General features: G+C 40.0%; 1 protein-coding gene across 2 annotated transcripts in view; it reads left to right on the top strand.

The window, feature by feature from the left end:
• DGLUCY (D-glutamate cyclase) overlaps positions 1-19,083 on the top strand; it is a 31,946-nt gene extending 12,863 nt beyond the window's left edge. For both annotated transcript variants that reach the window (XM_072116668.1, XM_072116666.1), the window contains exons 3-13: positions 3,930-4,083; positions 6,758-6,956; positions 9,642-9,792; positions 11,385-11,507; positions 12,420-12,617; positions 13,914-14,174; positions 14,552-14,651; positions 15,253-15,401; positions 17,082-17,201; positions 17,472-17,623; positions 18,201-19,083. In XM_072116668.1, the coding sequence (XP_071972769.1) occupies positions 3,930-4,083; positions 6,758-6,956; positions 9,642-9,792; positions 11,385-11,507; positions 12,420-12,617; positions 13,914-14,174; positions 14,552-14,651; positions 15,253-15,401; positions 17,082-17,201; positions 17,472-17,623; positions 18,201-18,341 (1,748 nt within the window). In that variant the 3' untranslated portion in view covers positions 18,342-19,083. The remainder of the gene's footprint in view (positions 1-3,929; positions 4,084-6,757; positions 6,957-9,641; positions 9,793-11,384; positions 11,508-12,419; positions 12,618-13,913; positions 14,175-14,551; positions 14,652-15,252; positions 15,402-17,081; positions 17,202-17,471; positions 17,624-18,200) is intronic.
• The last annotated feature ends 5,239 nt before the right edge of the window (positions 19,084-24,322 follow it).

The raw sequence follows: 24,322 nt of genomic DNA, 5'->3' as shown, positions 1-24,322 counted from the left end.
GGCCCCACTGGGCGCCGCCATCTTTTCGAGGATCGCCGCTCCCCGATGACGTCACAGATGTCGCCATGGTAGCCTCGGGTTAACCCATGCATTACAATGTGCTATCAGCACATTGTAATGTATGAGTAGTAAAATACACCTATACTGCCATACTGTAGTATGGCAGTATATGATAGGATCGTGCAGACACCCTAGGGTTAAAGTACCCTAGGGAGTCTAAAAAATACTAAAAATAAAAAAAAGTTAAAAAAATTATAATAAAAAACCCTAAAAACTCAAATCACCCCCCTCTCCCTAAAACTGATATAAATATAAATAAACAGTAAAAATCATAAACACATTAGGTATCGCTGCGTCCAAAAATGCCCGATCTATCAAAATATGATCACTGCGTTTAATCCCGTAACGGAAAATCACGCCAAAGTCGAAAATGGCACTTTTTTGTCATTTAAAAGACAAAAAAATTCTATAAAAAGTGATCACAAGGTCGAACAGTCCTAAAATTGATAACATTGTAAACGTCATCAAAATCAGCAAAAAACGACACCACCCACAGCTCTGTACACCAAAGTATAAAAAAAAAATTAGCGCCAGAAGATGGCAAAATCCCCCAAAAAAATTTTTGTACAGGAGGTTTTAATTTTTTTTAAATGTATGAAAACATTATAAAACCTATATAAATTTGGTATCCCCGTAATCGCACCGACCCAAAGAATAAAGTAGACATGTCATTTGGGGCGCACAGTGAAATCCGTAAGATCCAAGCCCACAAGAAGACGGCACAAATCCGTTTTTTTACCAATTTCACTGCATTTGGAATTTTTTTCCCGCTTCCTAGTACACGGCATGGAATATTCAATACCATCTCTACGAAGTGCAATTTGTTACGCAGAAAATAAGCCATCACACAGCTCTGTACATGGAAAAATAAAAAAGTTATGGATTTTTGATCATGGGGAGTGAAAAATGAAAATGAAAAAACAAAAAAGGGCCAGGTCCTGAAAGGGTTAAAGTTATGCTTATGAGCCTATAGGGGTTGTTACCTCAAACTGAGGAAGAGGGAGAAAGAGACATGCTGCTGCACAGTGAAGCTACAGCATGGGGGGGCTCTGGTAATTTGCATAAGGAAGGAGGCCATGTATAATCAGTATAAAAAGATTATCATAGATCTATGAGTAAGTGTCCTTTGTTGATCCACGCCTCACTTTAATGGCTGGAGCCTCCTGATATATCTGGTGAGATAGAGTTTACATCATAGACCGGTGAACAATGGTAAATTCCTACCACAGGCTCTGAAAACTGTGACTGGTTATTCTCGGTGAACACTTTGCTGACACCAACTGGGCACAAAATTTGATCTCACGGACAAGACAAATTTGTATACCATGACATGGCTTACACTGCCATCCAAACTTTGTTCCACCTCTTAATTCTCAGTTAAGCAACTTTATAAAATGTTTTATGGAAGGAACTTTTAAGAACGTGTACTAAAGTGTTAGAATGATGTGTGGACAATGATGTTACGGTTGGGGATTAAAACATACATGATTGTAGCCTGTTTAAGTTATAATTTTGGAAAATTTTATCTGCTGCAGTGTTTGTAGGTTTTTTTTTTAAATTAAATCAGCAATATATATAGTTTACTTATCACAACAGAAGGATTTTTATACAATTTATACAAAACAAGAATGGAATCCAAAAAGTCCAAAATCCAACAATTGTCACCTTGGAATTAATTGAAAAAAATAGAGAGCAAAGTACATGTTGATGTTGCTACTGCAGTAATCCATGTTTACTGCTAGATGGTGCTGCAGGTCTTATCATTGACATAGGTTGTGTCTTTGCAGTTTACCGTTTTCCTGTGCATATCTAAAAAATTTCATAGATGCTCATTCACCTGACAGTGGTGAGTTTATTATTTATATGGCATCTTTCATGGCTTGCGTTTTGTTTTTTTGGAGAAAAGAGCATAGATGTTGGCAGTTTTCTATGCAGTTGCATCCAGTTAAAAATAAATGTTCTACTACAGCTTTACTGCATTGGAAAACCTTTGGTAAAACCATTTCTGTAACAAATCTGCTGACCCCCGAGGATTATGGCAATAATCAGAATCAGAACCCTGGACTCCAATGTAGCAGGGTTAAATCTGGATCATTTGTATGGACCTTATTGTTCTTGTTATGTGAGCATAATAGACTTTGGTGTTATTCCACCCCTGCCTATGTATAGTATGGACTGGGGGGGGGAGGGGAGGTGATTCACAGCGTTACAGCAGCAGAGGGAGTGCAGAGAGTGCAGTACAAACAATGACAACAATAATATTAGGGATAAATGAACGAAAAGCGGATAAAAAGACAAAAAAAAGAAGACACGCAATGATTGGCAGTTTGGTATTCAGTCTGTGTAAGGGACCTGCAGGTACTGGTTAGGAGGTGGGCACAGGTTACTTCTGTTTGTGCCTTGTTTGTTGAACAGCCTGATCGCAGCAGAGGAATGACTTCCAATAATGCTCCTTTTCACAGTTGGGGTGAAGCGGTGGGTCACTGAAGGTGCTCCCCAATGCCCCCACAGACTTATGCATGTGATGGCAGCTATTCCACAGAATAGATTTCAACTTACACAGTGTCCTCCTCAGCTACCACCTGCACTGTGTCAAGAGGACCCCCCAGGACAGAGCTGGCTTACCGTATCAGTTTATCAAGTTTGCTGCTCTCCTTAGCTGAGATGCTCCTTCCCCAACAAACTACACCAAAGAAGATGGCTGATGCCACTACAGATTTGAAGAAGTTCTTAATAAGTGCCCCCTGTACTCCAAATGCCCTCAGCCTCCTCAGCAGGTAAAGCCTGCTCTGACCATTCCTGTGAAGTGCATTTATGTTCTCTGCCCACTCCAGTTTATTTGTTGAGGAGGACACCCTAGTACTAAAAGGACTTCACTGCCTCAATGTCCGTCCCCTGCATGGCCACTAGTTGAGAAGGAGGACTGTGCCACCATCTCATTGGTCTTCCCAGCATTAATCCTAAGGTGGTTTTCCTGGCATCAATCCACAAATTCCCGGATCAATTCTTTGTTTTCCCTGTCGTTCTCACCTGTAATGAGGCCTACTATAGCACTATTTTTGTAAGTATGTATGTCTGTTGTATTTCGTTTCTAGGCTAGTGGTATTTAATGTAGATTCTACTATATAATAAGTTATGTATAACTATAAGTATTAAGAAAGTATTTAAATCTCCACTTACCTAGTATCACGCATGTCTGAGGAAGGAGGACACACCTCCGAAACGTCACACGAGACCATACGGGCGTCGGCTGCTCAGTGAAAGGCCATGATCTCCTAGCGTGTTACTATTCTATGGACAATTGACACTGTTTGCCGAAGATTTGGTGATGTACTGGTGTTTTATGTCTTTTCACATTTGGATATAAAGAAAGATTGATTTATATTGTTGACTCCGGTCATATGTCTTCAAACGCTTATTGGAGGGGTTATGAGAGCCCTTATCTTTAGACCGGTGTACACACTAGGAGTCACACGTTATAGAGCTTTTTTTGTTTTTTGTTAATGATTGCGCCTACTATAGCAGAGTCATCAGAGAACTTCTGGAAATAGCAGCTAGTTGAATACACATCGTCTGCTGTGTACGATGTGAAAGGAGGGGAACCAGAACTATACCTTGAGGTGCATCGGTACTACTAATCATAGTGTCCAGCACACAGTATATAAGACCGCAATGTGAATGGATAATAATAAGTCTGTTTTTTTTTTTAACTCAAACAATAGGAGATGTTCTGATAAGTTGATGAGGCAACTTCTGTATATTAGGAGATTCAGTGCAATGTTTTTTTTATCATTTACTTATATACTTTTCTATATTTTTTGTAGATGTGATCTGTCTAACTTTTGTGTTTTTTGTTACATATGTTTCAGGTTTTAACCAGGCCAATATAGTTATTTTGCACAAGTCTTTAGCCAATGACTTTGAGAATTTTTGCCAGGCCAACAGTGGCCCTCTTCCTCTATTATATCGCAGTGATGTTGGGGAGTGGAAATGTCCTCCGCTGAGCAGTGCCTCCGATATACGGTAAAGAATCCTCTATCACTCTTGTGTGTTGGCTATGTTTACATCACATAAATAGCCTACATTTGGCACATAGGGCATATTACACCAGGAAAACTCCCAGTATATATGCAAATATTTTGATAGGGCTCCATACAACCATAGAGAACAAAAGGCTAGTATTTCTTACTAAAGTATTCTGTGATCAATATATTGTTTTGAAGCAGAGCTCATTAGCAACTTATCCCACTATATACTTGTACAGTCATGGCCAAAAGTTTTGAGAATGACACAAATATTATATAATCACATGATCTGTTGCCCTCTGGTTTTTGTGTGTGTTTGTCACATATTTTTAACACATACGGAAATACAAGTGCAATCATATTATGAGTAACAAAAGCTTTGATTGACAGTTAGAATGAGTTAATGCAGCAAGTCAATATTTGCAATGTTGACCCTTCTTCAGGACCTCTGCAATTCTCCCTGGCAGCTCTCAATCAACTTCTGGACCAAATCCTGACTGATAGCCGTCCATTCTTGCACAATCAATCACAATTGTCACAGTTTGTTGGTTTTTGTTTGTCCACCCACCTCTTGATGATTGACCACAAGTTCTCAATGGGATTAAGATCTGGGGAGTTTCCAAGCCATGGACCCAAAATCTCTATGTTTTGTTCCCTGAGCCATTTAGTTATCAGCTTTGCTTTATGACAAGGTGCTCCATCATGCTGGAAAAGACATTGTTGATCACCAAACTGCTCTTGGATGGTTGGGAGAAGTTGCTCTTGGAGGACATTCTGGTACCATTCTTTATTCATGGATGTGTTTTTAGGCAAGACTGAGAGAGCCGATTCCCTTGGCTGAGAAGCAACCCCACATATGAATGGTTGCAGGATGCTTTACAGTTGGCATGAGACAAGACTGGTGGTATCGCTCACCTTGTCTTCTCCGAACAAGCTGCTTTCCAGATGTTCAAAACTATCGGAAAGGGGATTCATCAGAGAAAATGACTTTTCCCCAGTCCTCAGCAGTCCACTCCCTGTACCTTTTGCAGAATATCAGTCTCTCCCTGATTTTTCTTCTGGAGATAAGTGGCTTCTTTGCTGCCCTCCAGGTCTTGCTCCAAGAGTCTCAGCCTCACAGTGCATACAGATGCACTCACACCTGCCTGCTGCCATTCCTGAGCAAGATCTGCACTGCCTTTTTGGCAAAAATGGAACCTCTCTCCTTGAATTCCTTGATGATGCGATTGATTGTTGACTGAGATGCAATCTTTCTAGCTGTGATACTCTTCCCTGTTAGTCCTGTTTTGCAGTGCAATGATGACAGCACATGTTTCTTTAGAGATAAACATGGTTAACAGAAGAGAAACAATGATGCCAAGCACCAGCCTCCTTTATAAGTGTCCAGTGGTGTGATTCTTACTTTATCCTGACAGATTGATCTCCAGCCCTGTCTTCATCAACACCCACACCTGTGTTACTGGAGCAATCACTGAAACAATGTAAGCTGCTCCTTTTATGACAGGCCTGCAATGAAGTTGAAATGTGTTCTGGGGAAAAAAAGTTCATTTTCTAGGCAATTATTGATTTTGCAATTAATTGCTGTTAAGCTGATCACTCTTTATAACATTCTGGAGTGTATGCAAATTGCCATAATAAAACCTGATGCAGTAGGCTTTGTAAAAATTAACATTTTTATCATTCTCAAAACTGTTGGCCATGACTGTACAGTAGGTAACTTCACAGCCTTTTGTCAGGGGTATACATTGGGAGTTGCTTCAACATATCCATCTATCAAAGCTCTTAAAGGACACCTGTCATCAGGTCTGTGTCACTTGTCCTGTCACTACTACCTGTTGGAGCAGCTCACAAGGATCCCATCCCAGCCTTTATCTATTTATTTTTTTCATACATTATTCATTGTAAAATCATCTATTTTTTATCATGTAAATGAGGCTGGTCACATGGTCAGAGGCAGTGATGTCACCATTGTTACCCCTCTCCTCCCCCTGCTCATGTCTGTGTGTAATGTATAGTAAAGCATTGCTAGTGTGTGTGCTGCATCTGCTGACATGCTGCATCCTCCTAATATACAAGTGAGAGACACAGACATCAGCTACACATGAATCTGACATGTTCTGCTGTAACATGGCTGCCTGGAGCTGCTGTATCTCTCCTAAACACACACATATGCACACACAGGCTGCAGGGGGTGTGGCCACCAGCACCAGGAAGCACATCATTATACAGCCTCACACCATTATACAGGCTGTCAGTCATGCACTGGGGGTGTGGCTGTGCCTCCCACTCATGAATAAGGTGGACAGCTTGAATATGCTAATGCTTCATTGGACATTTCACAAGTCATTTGCATACAGCTTTAGGACCTCATTGCTTAGGTTTACAGGCATGTAGAGGGACAATGAAGTGATAGAGGCAATGCTCTCCAATAGCAGTTTATGAAAATATATTTAGTTTAGGGGGGTTATTTTGCATGACGGGTTCTCTTTAATGTGAACATCCTTATCCATGTATCTTATCTGCATTTGCTGTAAAGGTAAATATTCTTTCCCGTTACATGCCTCTCTGCCTTAGTGCTGACAACCTCCAAGACAATTGCATCCTCATGTGTGACTGCTAGCAGTTACTATAATGCTCCTGCACCAGATGAACCGTTTGTGTATGTATTCCAGGACGGACTGCCCACTGTATCGGAGATATGAACATGGTATCTACACTGAGAGCCTTACTAGTCTAGAGGGTTACTCAAAGGAGCTGAAGGATATGGTGACTTTTTACCTAGGTTGTAGCTTTTCCTTTGAAAGTGCAGTGCAGAAACTAGGAGTACCCGTAAGGAATGTGGAACAGAAAAGAAATGTCAGCATGTATAAGGTAGGAGGTACAATACACTATTGAGAAATGAAAAAAATTGGAGCCTTAGAGTCTTAGCAATTTGGCTTGTGGTGTAGCCTGGGTTAAACGTAACACAACCTCTTTTAAGACCTGTGATGGACTTGTAGTTCTAGTTGATCTCTACTAAAATCTGGGCAAATGGTAGAATATAAATTATTCATTACAAAATTCACATGAACTGTTTTTTAAATTCATTTTGGCATCAGACTGTCAGCACAAAGAGGGATCAGGTTACATGCTGCCATCTATAGCGACAGGGTACATTTAGACAACCGTCTAAGGGGAGGGGTCACCTACTCTACAGCGGTATGCAGCCGGGCGGGCTTAAGGCTGTGTGTATGTACCGTAATGGTGCACAAAGTTCTTATTCTCCTCTGCACTGTACTGCTGTGTAGTGTGTGCTTTACTGCAGAAAGTGACTAGTGAGAGGAGCAGTATCTTTAGATATTCTCTACAGAAGATATCATAAAATGTTTATTGCCAACTGCTATAAACATAGTCTCAATATAGACTAGGATTGAGAGATTGATGGGGAACAGGGGGGCCTTCTACCTCCCCTCCAACAGTTACAATTAGTCCATTTTCTTGTGTCAACAACAGACAGAGGAGACAACAACTGCAAGGACAGGCTAATCTGAGGAGGATTGCAAAGAAACTGCCGACATAAATAATGAAATAATAGGCAAGTGAGGCCTATATCAAAGAGCTGTTGTAAAATATTATTGAATTGGCCTTTTAATTGTCAAAAACACATCAAAAGAGTTAAGTCAAACACATGGGTTTCAGTGGAGTTTTCAAATGAGAATTTGTGATCATTTAATCACTAGAGATGAGCGAGCACTAAAATGCTCGAGTGCTCGTTATTCGAGACGAACTTTTCCAGATGCTCGAGTGCTCGTCTCGAATAACGAGCCCCATTGAAGTCAATGGGAGACTCGAGCATTTTTCAAAGGGACCATGGTTCGGGAATAAAATGTGTTAATTAATTGAAAAAGAATGTCTTCTGATAAGTTAGCAGATGTATGCAAACATCTGCAATCTATTCTTCACTGTTCCGCGCGTATATTATCTCCCGACAAGTTAACAGATGTGAAGAACAGTGAAGAATAGAATAAAAACAGTGACCACATGATCATTTAAGTGAAAAACACAGTGAAGAATAGATTGCAGATGTTCTGCACATCTGCTTACTTGTCGGGAGATACGCTGTCCCGGGATCCGCTGCTCTTCTTCCACTGAAGTCTCCCCGATGTCTCCGTGCCCCGATGTCTCCGTGCCCCTATGTCTCCGTGCCCATATGTCTCCGTGCCCATATGTCTCCGTGCCCATATGTCTCCGTGCCCCGATGTCTCCGTGCCCATATGTCTCCGTGCCCATATGTCTCCGTGCCCCGATGTCTCCGTGCCCATATGTCTCCGTGCCCCGATGTCTCCGTGCCCATATGTCTCCGTGCCCATATGTCTCCGTGCCCATATGTCTTCGTGCCCCGATGTCTCCGTGCCCATATGTCTCCGTGCCCCGATGTCTCCGTGCCCCGATGTCTCCGTGCCCCGATGTCTCCGTGCCCCGATGTCTCCGTGCCCATATGTCTCCGTGCCCCGATGTCTCCGTGCCCCGATGTCTCCGTGCCCATATGTCTCTGTGCCCATATGTCTCCGTGCCCATATGTCTCCGTGCCCCGATGTCTCCGTGCCCATATGTCTCCGTGCCCCGATGTCTCCGTGCCCCGATGTCTCCATGCCCCGATGTCTCCGTGCCCCGATGTCTCCGTGCCCATATGTCTCCGTGCCCCGATGTCTCCGTGCCCCGATGTCTCCGTGCCCATATGTCTCCGTGCCCATATGTCTCCGTGCCCATATGTCTCCGTGCCCCGATGTCTCCGTGCCCATATGTCTCCGTGCCCCGATGTCTCCGTGCCCATATGTCTCCGTGCCCCTATGTCTCCGTGCCCCGATGTCTCCGTGCCCCGATGTCTCCGTGCCCATATGTCTCCGTGCCCCGATGTCTCCGTGCCCATATGTCTCCGTGCCCCGATGTCTCCGTGCCCATATGTCTCCGTGCCCATATGTCTCCGTGCCCATATGTCTCCGTGCCCATATGTCTCCGTGCCCCGATGTCTCCGTGCCCCGATGTCTCCGTGCCGCTCCCCGATGTCTCCGTGCCGCTGCCCGATGTCTCTGTGCTGCTCCCCGGTGTCTCTGTGCTGCTCCCTTGTGTCTCCGTCCTGCTCACCGTGTTCTGCAATGTCTTCTTCACACATATATATTGTTCTTCACATACTATTTTGTTCGCACCGTTCCGCGCGTATCTTCCGACAAGTAAGCAGATGTGCCGAACATCTGTAATCTATTCTTCACTGTGTTCTTCACTGTGTTTTTCACTTAAATGATCCTGTGTTCACTGTGTTCACTGTTTTTATTCTATTCTTCATTGTTCTTCACTGTGTTTTTTTAATTAAATGCTCGATCTCGAGCAGGGGAAATACTCGTCCGAGCAACGAGCCGTCTCGAGTACCTTAATGCTCGAACGAGCATCAAGCTCGGACGAGCATGTTCGCTCATCTCTATTAATCACCTATATTAGTGTTGCTCTGCGTCCTTATTATTCAAATAAGCAGTGACTATGATGTTCTCTTTCAATTATGCAGATTTGTTTCTCTTGCAGACAGCGGTTCCATGCCATGGGGTGGGCTTATTTTCCTGTAATCTTGTGGTGACCATGAGACCAATTCCCCAGGACAAGCTGGAGGCTGCAGTACTTGCTACCCATCCCATGAAGAAATACCATGGGGCTCCTGTGCACATTGGCTCTCCAGGTAAGTAGTGCCCCAAGGAGCATACAGTCCTTAATAGTTTACTATACAGTGCAACTTGTAAAACGAAACTTTTAAAAACTAATGTTTATTCATTTTCATTAATATGTGTATCTTGGTATAGGGCATGTTATACTGTAATACCTATATGTAAGACAAACACACAGATGGCACTGCTTAAAAGTCTTGGACGGCAATGACCAAAAAACACTTAAGTTCAAACTTGGAGACTGGGGGCTTCAGGGGTTGTGCCCTGTTCATGAATAAACATCCAATGAGACTTGCAGTAGTAGAAAAAGTGAATGGCAATCACCACTTTTTACGTTGCTTCTTCCTTCTTCCTTTACATGTGTGGTTTTGTTTTTATACTCCCTCCGCCATGTAATGCTTGTACGTGAGTATGTTTTAATAGATTTGAAGGAAGAAGCAACATAAAAAGGGGTGAGTGCCATTCACTTTTGTTACTACTTCAAGGGTATATTATAATAACCTTTGTAATATAGTCTATTAAAGTAAAAGGTATCCGTGTCCTATTCCCCCTCCCCTCTATTCTCCTTTAGTAAGTAGTATATATCGGAAAGTAGTTCTGAATTCATAAACAGCAGATTTATGTAAACCTTTGGAGCATTTTTTTTATTTTGGAAATGAATTGTGCAGATGAATATAGTTAACTTCACTGAGGAAAAAAGCTATGTTTATTTTTTTGTTATTTCCCTCGTCCAGTGAGCAGTGTATCTAAAAGGCAATACACAAAATAGAAATAAGGACAGAAGGCAAAAGATTAAGGGTGCATGCACACATCAGTGCGCTGGAGAGGAGGAGAAGCGAGTGCTGCTCGCCCCTCCCTTCTCTGTAGAGAATAATGGCAAACAGACGTTCTTACGGCCAAAGATAGAGCACGCTTTATCATTTTCGCGCCCACGGCATGGTATGGTGAGCAGATGTTGTGCTCACCGTACGGAGCCCCGGTGCCATCGACAACTATGGGGGATGTATTTCCGTCCATTTACACATCCCCTATACGTTCATATGCATGGGCCCTAACTGTTTTCATACCTAGAGAATATTTCACTTGATAATTTGGCACGTCAAGGCGATATCTTGCCACTGTAAATTGTTAGGTCATTAGAAAGTTAATCAGCTTCTTATTCATCTGTTGACAGTGTGAGTATAGGGATCAAATCTTAGACATACTGATAAACACAGGAAGAAAGGCAGGGCATAAAGAATAATAACAGATGCTAAATGATGATGAGGGAGTACCATCCTGTATCACAGAGCTCAGATGTTGCTGTGGTATTCCTTGATGGTTTGTTTAGCTTTTATCACCAAACCAGTGACCAGAATTGACATTCAATTCTTATAAAGATTATGGGGCAGATTTATCAAGCTGTCTGAAAGCCAGAATATTCTCAGTTGCCCATGGCAACCAATCACAGCTCCCCTTTAAAATATTCATGAGCACTGGTAAAATGAAAGTGGAGCTGTAATTGGTTTTCATGGGCAACTAGGAATATTCTGACTTTGATTAATCTGCCCCTATGTGTTTTCACTCCTTATACATCTCAATTTTCTTTCTATCCTTAAATGAGTAGGTTTCCTTGGTATTGAAGATCTTCAGAAGACTGATTATGGAGATACGGTGCACATTCATCCTGGAGATGTCCCAGTGTTTTGGGCTTGTGGTGTCACTGGTATGGAAGCTGTTGTTAGTTGCAGTAGGTATCAATAATGTATGGAACTTATAGGAAACAATTAACATCTGAATTCTCTAGAATGAGTAGTTTGGTCTCAGTGTATAAACATAATTTCATGCTATGCAATTGGCACAACAATGTTTTATGTGAGAGGTTGGTTGGTATGGAACATTAAAGCCTACATGTTGATTTCATATAACAAGCAGTGGGACCAGTTTTGTTTGGTCTCTTTGGACTTTGATGTACCCTATTTTTTGGACTATAAGGCGCACTAAAAATCCTTTGATTTTCTCAGAAATCAAAGGTGCGCCTTATAGTCCAGTGCGCCTTATATATGAACCATACTTACAGACAACATGCTGCCTTGAACTGTGCACAGGTCTGCCACCTGCTGGTCATTCACCCTTATAATCAGGTGCGCCTTATACTCCGGTGCGCCTTATATGTGAACCTAGATGTTTTAGCAGGCATTTATTGATGGTGCGCCTTATAGTCCGAAAAATACTGTGATCAAGATGCAAGGCTTCTAGCTGTCAAAGTAGTCAGTCTGAGAATAGACATTGACAGTCATTGGTCAGGACAAATGGCAGTCAGGTAGAATTCAATGTATAAGCCAGAAGTCATGCAGGTAGATACGGATCAGGGTAAGGTCAAGCACCTTTGTATAGGACTAGTTATCAAGTAACCTCAAGGCTCGCACACCTACCTCCATGTCAGATGGGACTAGGTGCCAGGAGGAGACAACAGGGACAGCAGAACGCCTGAGAGGGTAGATAGCAGTGGGGACACCAGGACACCACTGGCAGTGACTGTCATGAAAGGTGAAGTGGCAGCAGAGAAGAAGTAAAGCCAGTCACATCACATCTTTCTATCTTCCTGTGAGTGTAGATGATTCTCATGCCTTGTTTGTGTATATTGCAATTGTTCTTTCAGAGTCTCCCTTGGCTTTCACCCACTCTCCCGGCTCCATGTTTATAACTGATGTTAAAAACTCAGACACTCCAGACCCTTTGACCAAAGAGGTACCAGTAGTCGTTCAGATCTCCTCTGATCCCCTACTTTACAGCCTTGTCTCACAGCGGATGGCTGAAAGAATCAGATTGTTGGAAGAAATTGTTGGTATAGACCCAGGTAAATAATATGTAGTATATGAAACATTAAGGGTTAATTTACTATTCCTATGGACAGTTAATTTTAGATTTTGTGACCCAATTTAATAAGAAACAGATCACAATAAACTGATTTGGCACTTTTGAATATACGTTGTTTTTTTCCAAGATATGTCAGTGAATGGAAATTTTATTAAAGCTGGAAATGCATCCTGGCACTGATTTGCTCAAACAGCTGATGGCTGTGAGTCAAAAGTCCCAGGACACGCTTTTATTTCAGAAACAATAGGGAGAATTACATATCTGAATACTCCAGCAAGTAATGGGTGAGGGGATCTATCTTCTAGGTTACGCCAGGAACATGGCTGCTATCTCAAAAAATGTCATATTAGTACAAGGGCAAGTTTTTCCAATGGAGAGGTAGTCATTGGGGAAGATTTATCAAGCTGTCTGAAATTCAGAATATTTCTAGTTGCCCATGGCAACCAATCACAGCTCCCCTTTAAAATATTCATGAGCACTGGTAAAATGAAAGCTGAGCTGTGATTGGTTGCCATGGGCAACTAGAAATATTCTGACTTTCAGACACTTGATAAATCTGCCCCATTGTGTTGCACATCAATTACTGCAATTACATTTGAAATACCTCTTGTTTCTCAAAAGTTACAGACACAGATTTTCTTATGTGGTTCATAACAATTAGATCCAGCCACGTTCATGACATCAAATAGATGTGCATTTCATGGAAAATGTTGTTGTTGCAACTTTCTGTGCTGATAAATTTTGAACCACGGGAGATATTACCAATCTCATTAGTGTACCTCATTCATTTCTCAGACACTTTTGCAACATGGCAGTCTTCCCATTGGGAAAAATTTCCCTTGATCCAATGTGATTGTTTTTCTAGCAACAGTCATTGAGCATGGGCACTGCCTCCACTTTCATAATATAGGTCTAAATATAATATGGAAACAGCGCTTGTCTAGTCCCATAAATTGAGCACCAGCACATGCTTGGCCTAAGTTTATGTTCCATTCATAGGTGTTACATGATCATTGTCATGATCCTTGGGTGGTTACATTACTCAGACCTTACCAACTACCGGTAGATCCTTGGATCTATCCACGTGCTGTGAATAGATTATTAAGTCAAAAACCGGTACATCAACCCTTAAATTATCATGATGGTGGAAAACAGATATCGCTAAGAAATGGGAATGGGTTTAATATCTGCTACTACAACAAATTTCATAATGTCTGGAAAATATACTAATTAATTCAAAACTCATTCATGTGTAAGGAATGTACATGTCTTGCAGGTAACAGAGGGATTAAAAATCTGCTCATTAAGGATGAACTACTGAAGAGCTCTCTCTCTCTGTCTCATGCCAAGTCAGTCCTCATAACCACTGGATTCCCCACTCACCACCAGCATGTCCCTCCTGAGGAGACAGATGGTCCTCCTGGAGCCCTTGCAATGGCGGCTACATTGCAAGCCCTTGGAAAGAAGGTTGCCATAGTTACAGATGAACGTTCGATTGACATGCACAAGAAAATAATTGAAGATTCTATAGAACAAGGTAGGTTGGGGTGGATTATAAATACAGAATTACTTCCAATAGATTTGTTTGTGATGTAAAAAGATAAATTTCTCACCATTATCACCATTACATAGGCAATGTATTTTTTTTTAATTCAACCTGATCTAAATTGAGTATATCTACATGATACACAAAATTATAATTTCATTTACAATAGTGATACCTAATGTTGGATAAAGTGCACTTGTATTTGGTTGAATCAATGGCATAAGTTCCATTTTCCGAAGGTAAAATGATTGTAAAAAGTAGCCAAAACATTAAACTGTCTTGATTTGCAAGTTTTAGTAGACTTCCTTGTGATATTAATAGGTTGTGTGGGAAGACCACCATTTCTTTATAATTTTTTTATTTACCAGGAGTTCTGAAGACTGCTGTACCATTGTTAACTTACAAGGGAGAAACACCAAATTGTGCAGTAAGATTTCTGTGTGAGGATGGAGACCCCACTGCACCCAGGTTAGAGAAGAGTAATCCTGGCTCCACACTTCAGGCATGACCATAGATGATAGTACATCACCAGGATGTGACCATACATTTCCCTCTCATAATTCCATGACCTGTAGTACTCTTGATTCATAGGTAAAATGGCAGACATACAGTGAATACTATAAAGATAGGGTACAGTGAACAAAAATGACTATATTGTACAAAATAAAATATGAACCCCTTTTTGGCAGAACTATTAGTTTAGGGTCTGCATTGGGCAGTTGTTATGGAACAACAGATTCATGTAAAGAGAATCCTTGGATGCATGGAGATGTGATCTGCTTTTCTCTGCATGTTTGTCTATACAGATTTCTGTATTCATTGGATATTATCATTAAAAACACTTTTATCAATGATCTGCATATGCTGTAGCCCAGCATTCCTTATTTTGTATCTTCCACGTGCATTTTTTAATATTATTTCTGACCATTTTTCTTTGCAAACTTACACAAGTTCTATTTGAAAATGCCAACATGTCTACAAACATGCCACAAAACATTGTAAACACTTTGTTTTGCTGGTCTACTTATCCTCATGGGTAACATATTCATCTTTTTTTTTCCCTTCCAAGGTTTGATCATTTAGTAGCCATAGAAAGGACAGGAAGGGCAAGTGATGGCAATTATTATAATGCAAGGAAAGTAAATCTGAAACACTTAGTGGACCCCATTGATGATCTGTTTGTTGCTGCACAAGCTGTTCCAGGCATCAGTACTACTGGTACGTGCACACCATTGTAAACAGTATTATATAACTGACCCTATTAATGTAATAAACTACAGAGGGAATTTATTATATGCCAGTGTATTGTGCTCCGGCATATGATAAAATCTCCCCCCAGGCTGGGCCCCATAGCAGACTTCTGAATGGGGCCCCTTAAACATGACACACCACTGAAACTAAATTTATTTAAAGAATATCTTATACCTGCATGTTGCTGAAAAACCCTAAAATAGTTTAGGAGTAAAGTTTTTCCATCAACAAAATATTAACAGTCTTTCAGTAGGATAAGTTATCACTGTGACAGCGGTGTTGATGTGACACCTTGCACCGCCGCTGATCAGAGGAGAGAAGCTTCCAGCAGCTTTACTACACAAAGGAGAGAGGCAGAAGCAGACAGCTCTGCCTATTGTTTAGTGGTGGTGCAGGGATACTGCAGGGGGGCTCTCTTTGAAGTGAATAGTAGCTGAGCCTGTAGTAGCCCTGCACCATCGCTACACAATGGACAGCGCGGCCTGCTTCCATCTCAGTCTTCCGTCACATTCCCAACCATCTCAAAGTGATTACGTATATAATACAGCAGGGCTGCCAATTATTCAGTAGCTGGAAAACACATTTAGTATTTTAAGGTTTTACAGAAACATGTTTGATATCTGTATGTTATTTTATATTTCTGTATTCACTTCTTTATACACACATGTATACACATATATATATATATATATATATATATATATATATATATATACATACACTGCTATACACACATGTATTCAATCATGCACAAGTTACACACATGTATACAATCATATACACTTATATACACATGTGTACAATCATATACACTTATATACACATGTGTACAATCATAAACACATGTATACACTGCTATACAGACATGTATACAATCATACCCATCACATATAAACACACTGATAATGATACACACTTATGTATACACTGCTATATACACAAATGTTTATCATAAACGTACAGACATGAATTTATAAGTATGAACTTATACTGATATGCACACATGGATATACTTAAATACATTTCCCGGGAAGCTCTGTCAGACAGGCTTTTTACTGAGCTCTTCTTATACCTTGATAACTAGGCTCACCTTGGAGGCAGGACATTAGAGATAGCTTTCTGGTCTTGCTGTGCTGCCGTCCTCTGACCCTCCCCCTGTATTCTTTCACTAAGCGGACTGCAGACTTGTAGGGGGCCCGGTCATGCTTCCTAACTTCCCACAGTAGAATGGAGGATGTGCTGTGCAGTATCACATATTCTGCGGCATAGCACATCTTCCATTCTTTTGATTGTGTGGCCTGGCCAGGCCCTGTAACAGCAGCTACTATAGCGGTAGTTACACCCCTTATCCATGCCCCTCTGGATACCTCAGGATGTTATATCAGGCCCTGCACTGGTGTAGATGCAAGGCCCTGCCCACTCTGTCACGGGCCATGTGCCCTTCACACTCCTCCATGTCTTCTTGGTGTGGAGGTGGTGTAAAGGGGAATTCCTTGCAGTACAATAGACATTGCAATTATTTTTTGCTCGTACACCAGAAAACTGACGTACAAGCGCTGATAAATGCCCCCCTGTGTTCCTAACTAGAGGTAGATTTCTACAAGCTGTGAACTTGAGGTAAGAAAATATAGTTTTTAATTTTTACAGGGATTGGAGATGGTGGCAATGAGTTGGGGACGGGTAAAGTGAAAGAAGGTGTGAAGAAATATGTTAGAAATGGAGAGACCATTGCATGTGACGTTCCTGCTGACTTCACAGTGATTGCTGGTGAGTAACTTATGGTGTTGTATTAAAGAACATTATTGCATATTAACTTTTCCTTTTCATAAAGGTATTTTCCCTTTAAAAAAATTTCCTATACTTTTCTCAGACACTGACTTATCATCTTATCATCAAGTACAGTACCTATAGCCCCTCTGTGGCCTAACTATGCAAGCTTTTACACCGCTGTCTCGCCCTTCCCACTACTAACACTGTTTCCAATGCTGCACATGTTCACCAAGTTAAAAAATGTTGACTTTGTTATCTCCTTTATAGGTGTGTCCAACTGGGGAGGATATGCTGTATCCTGTGCCTTATACCTTTTGAATACCTGTGAAATTCATGATCGTTATTTGAGAAAGGCAATAGGGTTCCCAAAATTGTCAGAGCGGGAGACCTGGGCTGCCTCATTACCCTCTGTCAGAAAGGTAATATGTGATTTAGGAAGCAGCAATTTTACATTTTTTTCATCTCAAAAGCCACAAGCATTGCTAATAGTTAAGTTATCTTTGTACATAATTTAAGTGGAGGTGCCTGGTGTCCCCTAAGGGGTTTCAAGGGTTGTACCCAGAAGTGCAAAATCATCTCAAAAGTAGGACAACAAAACACTCATTCGAACAAAACAAAGGGTCGGGGAGTAGGAGTTCTCTTTACGGAGAGTTTGCCAATTAAGGCTGCCTTGTAGGTGTGTGGAGACTTATAGCCATTGATACTCCACTAGAGGACTCTGGGAAATATGCAAATAGGTTTTCTTAGATGGAACAAGGAAAACCACTTCTCTTTTGCCGCCTTGCGAAACAGCGCTATCTACAATTGGGAATCTGTGCCTAGGGCAGCATCAATACTACAGACAGCCCTGTGTACAGTAGAGGCAAAATCTGCAAAGAATATGAAGATTTGACTGAGAAATTCCCATCATGTATCAGTTATAAAATGAATTGTCTTACATGTCTGAATTTAACTTGAGTATTGTTTTTCCTTATTATATTCCTTTTTTTTGTACAGGAAGAAAAGCTATTGTCTATACTGGTAGATCATGGTATCCGAAGTGGAGTTACAGGGAATCTGGGCATGGAAGTTGATGGCCTCCCATTCTATGATGCCCATTCTGATATGATAAAGAGGCTTCTGGAGGTCACGTTGTAACTATTAGGTTGTGAGCAGGTCAAATGTAGGCCACCTGTAAAAATATTACAATCAATACAGTTAATTACAAAATGATGATTATTTGTGTGCTGTCAGGAACTGTTGCCTTTATGTTGCTTACCTTCTGGCTTCTTCTGCTCAGAAGCCAAAGCCTTGAGGAAGGTTTATTGTCCTGGTTATTGGTTGCTGGTGACACTTGCAGCCTGACAACTTTAGTCACTGTGGCTCCTTGTACTTAAGACCAACCCTTCATAGGAGGAACAATGTTGAACAACAAAGGGAAGCCTTAGACACTGCCAGGTGGATCAATCTTAGATTGTAGGTACCTTCGTATGCTTGTGGGACTTTGTGTGGCAAGTTTCTTGCAGATTTTGGTAACACGATTAATATGGTTGTCTCAGTTTTATTGTTATCACATATTTTATTGTTATTCACAGCTGGGGCCGCTGGGACCACTATCAATCACGGGAATGTGGGTAATTTTCTTACTAATGAATAGAATTGAAGGTCACGTATGCATCATGCTGTTCCATTCATTGTCTATATTAGTTCCAGTAGAAGTCAGCACCCTCATAGATGATACCAGGTGCTGTTCTGTAACCTTAACAATGACCCACAATGATCCATTTTGGTTCTACTTGTAGGCCTTGCCATAGGGAGTGTCAAATTAGTTGCCTAGCAACCACTGTCATAATGATGTAATACACTGCTTTACATAAATTAATAAAATACAGTTAAAACACCACTTTTCCTTTTTTGTGTATCAACAAAAATAAATAAAAAACATAAATATTTTATATTCCTGTATACCGGTATGTATCTGACATCCCACTATACCAAGCACTGAGCTGCCTAACACTACTACTGAGCTGCCTCCGTCGATGTGAAGAGCAGATCTGCGGCGTACTTGCTGTTGCACCATCAATGATCACCTACTAAAAACCTTTCCTATGAATAGGTTTGTAAAACATTTCAGACCCATACATGGTTTGTGTCTTCATATAAGCTGTACTATTAATATTTAAAAAGTTGTCTACATATAATATACTCACAGAGAGGGTACATATACCATTTACAATCTCTCAGTGGAGCATCAATGGCTGTAAGTCCCCATGAGTCTGCAAGGTGGCCTTAATTGGCAAAGTTTTTATAAGGAAAACTCTTACTTTTCTAACCATAAATGTCAGGCAGCATTTACAAACTCTTCCTGTCTATTGTGTGTATTGCAGTTGTACAGTATACTCCTGAAGGCTGTTAACAATGCCTTAGCAAGATGGTCACTCCCAAAATATACAAAATATATTAATAAAAAAAGCCACAATCATAAAAACAACATATTACACATGCACCATTTTTTTGGTGTATGTTTTTGTGTAATTTTGAGACTTTTTAGGCACATCTTAAACATTGCAGGTTTTTTGCCCCTATGGATGCACATGTCAAAGAAAAGTAGATAGTGAGCTGTAGTGCAGTTTTCCAAGTGTATCTCAGTCATACAGCGGTGTCTTGTTTTTTTGTGTTTTTCACCTTGCTTTTTGTTCTACTTTTGAGACTAAAAATCCCAGACTGATTCGCCCATACTTAATTCAGCACTCCTTCCCTTGTTTGCCAATTAACTTCGCATAATCAGATTTATGGTGCATAGCCAGGCTCTCCTGTATTTTAAAATGTTGTAACTAAAACATTTTCTTTATTTGTAGTAATATTTTTGATGCCACTTGTTTTTTCTTCCAAAGTTTTATTTTTTAAATTTCACCTCAGTAATAGGGTAAAAAAATATAGGGCAGCAGACAACAAAGGCAAACTACTTTCAGCACTTGAACAAAAAGAAAAAAGAGATTTAGCTCACCTGCCTGTAGTAGACATGTAATGGAATATATGGAATAGCTGAGCCGAATCAGTCGGTAACGAATAGAAGAGGTAAATCCAGCAACCAGGCAAACATGGAAAAGTTAAAACTTCTATTTATTTAATCTTCTTATAAACACCAAAAAAAAGTTCTGACACGTTTCAAACTTATATCGTAGAAGTATTTGATATAGATGTACAGAGGGTATTTTTACACTTGGTCTAGGACTCGGTGAATCTCCATATCCTCCATAAAACGCATCAACGAACAGTGTCCTATAAAATGACCATGAAAAACTTTTTTTCGTATATTTTTCAAACTTTACTTCATTATTGGTATATACATATATTTACAACAATTCTTCTTTAGTCTTCATATACATTTTCTTACATTCATGAAGTTTAAATCTTTCTCATGGCTAGCTAATACATATACGATCCTGTGAGTGTATTAGTGTACAATGTAGTTTAGTTAGAAATTTCACCTTATTAAGTGTTCAAATACTCACTTGTTTGGAAATCCCCGGGGCTGAGACACAAACTTCTCTGACTGTTGGACAGAGTAGTATCGTCCACCTGTTGTGACGTTTCGAAGGACACGCCCTCTTCCTCAGACGTATACGATACCTGTCTCCAAGGTATTTAACCCCTTAACGCTCTGCGCCATAGCTCTACGGCGCAGAGGTATAAGGGATGTATGACGAGGGCTCACGGGCTGAGTCCTCTTCATACAAAGGTGGGGGTTTTTGTATTTTGCACAAAACCCCCACCGCTAATAACCGCGGTTGGTGCTTGCACCGATCGTGGCTATTAACCCTCTCAACGCCGCCGGCAAAGTCGCAGGCATCTATTTTCCTTCTTTTGACACGAGGCTACATGGCTTTTGCAGGTTCGTTAAAATGAGCCAGTGGCTCATTGTAATGTATGACCTGCAAAAATGCCATATATTGCAATACTGTAGTATTGCAGTATATGGTAGGAGCGATCTGACCATCTAGGGTTAATGTACCCTAGATGGTCTAAAAAATAGTGGAAAAAAAAAGTTTAAAAAATAAAAAAAATTAATAAAATATTAAAAGTTCAAATCACCCCCCTTTCCCTAGAACGGATATAAAACATAATAAACAGTAAAAATCACAAACATATTAGGTATCGCCACGTCCCAAAATGCCCGATCTATCAAAATATAAAAACGGTTACGGGCGGCGGTGACCTCCGTGGCGGGAAATGGCGCCCAAATGTCAGAAATGCGACTTTTACACCTTTTTACATAACATAAAAAATGAAATAAAAAATGATCAAAATGTCGCACAGACCTCAAAATGGTAGCAATGAAAACGTCGCCTCATTTCGCAAAAAATGACCCCTCACACATCTCCGTGTGCCAAAGTATGAAAAAGTTATTAGCGTCAGAAGATGGCAAAAAGTTTTTTTTCTTTTTTGTACACATTCGTTTAATTTTTGAAAATGTATTAAAACACAATAAAACCTATATAAATTTGGTATCACCGCGATCGCACCGAACCAAAGAATAAAGTAGGCATGTTATTTGGGGCGAAGAGTGAAAGTCGTAAAAACTGAGCCCACAAGAACGTGCGTTTTTTTTTTCAATTTTTCCACATTTGGAATTTTTTTTCAGCTTCGCAGTACACGGCATGTTAAAATAAATAACATTACGGGAAAGTAAAATTTGTTACGCACAAAATAAGCCCTCACACAGGTCTGTACACGTAAAAATGAAAAAGTTATGGATTTTTGAAGTTGGAGAGCGAGAAATGAGCCGAAAAACCCTGCGTCCTTAAGGGGTTAAAACCCTGTTGGCCGGAAGTGAGTATAATATATGATATAAACTTTAAAAATGCACAAAACTGCTAAGTTGTCGGTATATGTATTTGTTACTAAATATTAAATATTTTATGGTCTAATTAAAGAGGCTAGATGTAAATATTTGTACATTTATGTTTTTATATTTTTATATATATTGCACTACCCTTTTGTTTTATTTCAAAAATACATTATAATTGCACTCTTCCTTAAGACCTTTGGGACTAAGGGACTCCAAACGTTTAATCCAATATACTTCTCTTTGTAATAGTCGTATTTTAATTTGTTCACTGTCACTGCCTTCTACTTCTTCAATTATCATCCACCCAAGATCTGACACTTGGTGTCCGCTTTCTAGGAAATGTTTTGCCACTGTAGTTTCTCCATATTTTTTATTCTTTTCTTCTTTTGCACCTGTTTTTAAATGTGTTCTTATAGCACTTCTATGTTCGTTAAGTCTAATTCGAATATTTCTAGATGTCTGTCCTATATATACCTTCCCACATGGGCATTTCAACATATATATGACATTTTTGCTGTTACAGGAATACCAGACTTTTACTGGAATTGATGTGCCTTGGGTGGGGTGGTGCAGTTTGTCACCTTTAATGATAGAATTACAATTTTGACATGATAGACATGCGAAAGTGCCTTTATGTTGTGCTTTAAAGAAAGATTGTTTCTTTGTTTTGTTAGGGTTTCTTTCTACATCTGCTCTAATTAAATAGTTCGCTAGAGATTTACCTCTCCTGTAAATAAATTGTGGCTTATCTCTGAATATTTTTCCATACTTGGGATCACATTGAAGTATGTCCCAATGCTTCAATATTACATTCTGTACCATTCTTGAATGTCTATCATATGTAGATATAAATGACAGTCTATCTCTGTCTTTATTGTTAGAAGTGCGTTTTGCTCTCAGTTCTTTCCAATCTTTTTGTGCCACTGTATTACCAACTTGTGTGATCTCTTTCTTTTTATATCCTTTATCTACAAATTTTCTTATCATTTTGTCTTTATTAATTGTATATTCTTCATCAGTATTGCATATTCTACGTGCTCTAATAAATTGTCCCTTAGGGATCCCTTTAAAAGTGTTAGGATGATGGAAGCTTGATCTCATCAAAAGGTTATTTTTACCTGTTGGTTTGGAGTATAATGTGGTAATCAGTGTATCATTCTTTCTATTAACTTCAACGTCTAAAAAAGGAATTTTATCGGTATGATATTCTATTGAGAACTTGATAAGTGTGTGTATCTGATTAATCGCAGTGACCCATTCCAAAAGCTCTGTGTCGCTACCTGCCCAGGCCACAAAGACATCGTCCACATAGCGAAGCCAGAGGACGACGTGTTGGCTAAGGGGGTGCGACACAAGAGCTTGTTCCTCAAAAGATGACATAAAGACATTTGCAAAACTCGGCGCAACAGGGGACCCCATCGAGGTCCCCTGTAGTTGTAGGAAAAATTCTGTCTGGAATCTGAAATAATTCTTCTTCAGTATAATTTCTAATAATGTTATCAGAAAGCCGATTTCGGCATTAGACAAACTTGGATTCTCACATAATTTGTTCCTAATAGCGTGTATCCCCTCATCGGTAGGTATATTCGTATACAAACTTTTAATATCCATGGTACATAATAATTTTACATTTTTCATATCTAATTTTTCTATACGTCTCAAAAAGTCACTAGTGTCTTTAGGACATCTAGGTAAGTTTTGTACGATAGGTTGTAAATAGTTATCTACATAGATGGCTAGGGGGTACATAAGGGAATCGATTCCTGAAATGATTGGGCGTCCTGGGGGGGTTTTTAAATTCTTGTGCATCTTAAGGAGTAAGTACAGGATAGGTACTCTTGGACAATCTTTAGATAAACATCCTCTTGTATATTCATCAATAATGTTCTCTATTACTGCTTCTTCTAATACATTATCTATTTCACGCTTAAATACCCTAGTAGGATCTTCACATAATTTTCTATAAACTTTTTCATCTGATAGTTGACCTATTGCTTCATTCACATATGCATTTTTATCCCATACAACTATGACCCCCCCCCCTTATCTGCTCTTTTTATGACGATCTGGTCATCTTCCATTAATTTTTTCAAAGCTTCTTCTTCTTTTTTAGATAAATTCTTTTTATTATTAGTTGGATGTTGCCATTTCTCTTGTATTTCTTTCAGGACCACCTGTTGGAAGCTTTCGAGCATGGGGGTGTTAATGTCGGGATCAAAGGTACTTTGTTCCCTGATTTTACTGGGTATCAAATTTTTACTTCCCGTTGTCTCTTTCTTGTCTTTGA

The sequence above is a fragment of the Engystomops pustulosus genome, chromosome 7 (assembly GCF_040894005.1).
Source record: "Engystomops pustulosus chromosome 7, aEngPut4.maternal, whole genome shotgun sequence".
Lineage (NCBI taxonomy): Eukaryota > Metazoa > Chordata > Amphibia > Anura > Leptodactylidae > Engystomops > Engystomops pustulosus.
Note: the sequence above shows the minus strand (reverse complement) of the source record. Positions and strands in the feature narration are given on the sequence as shown.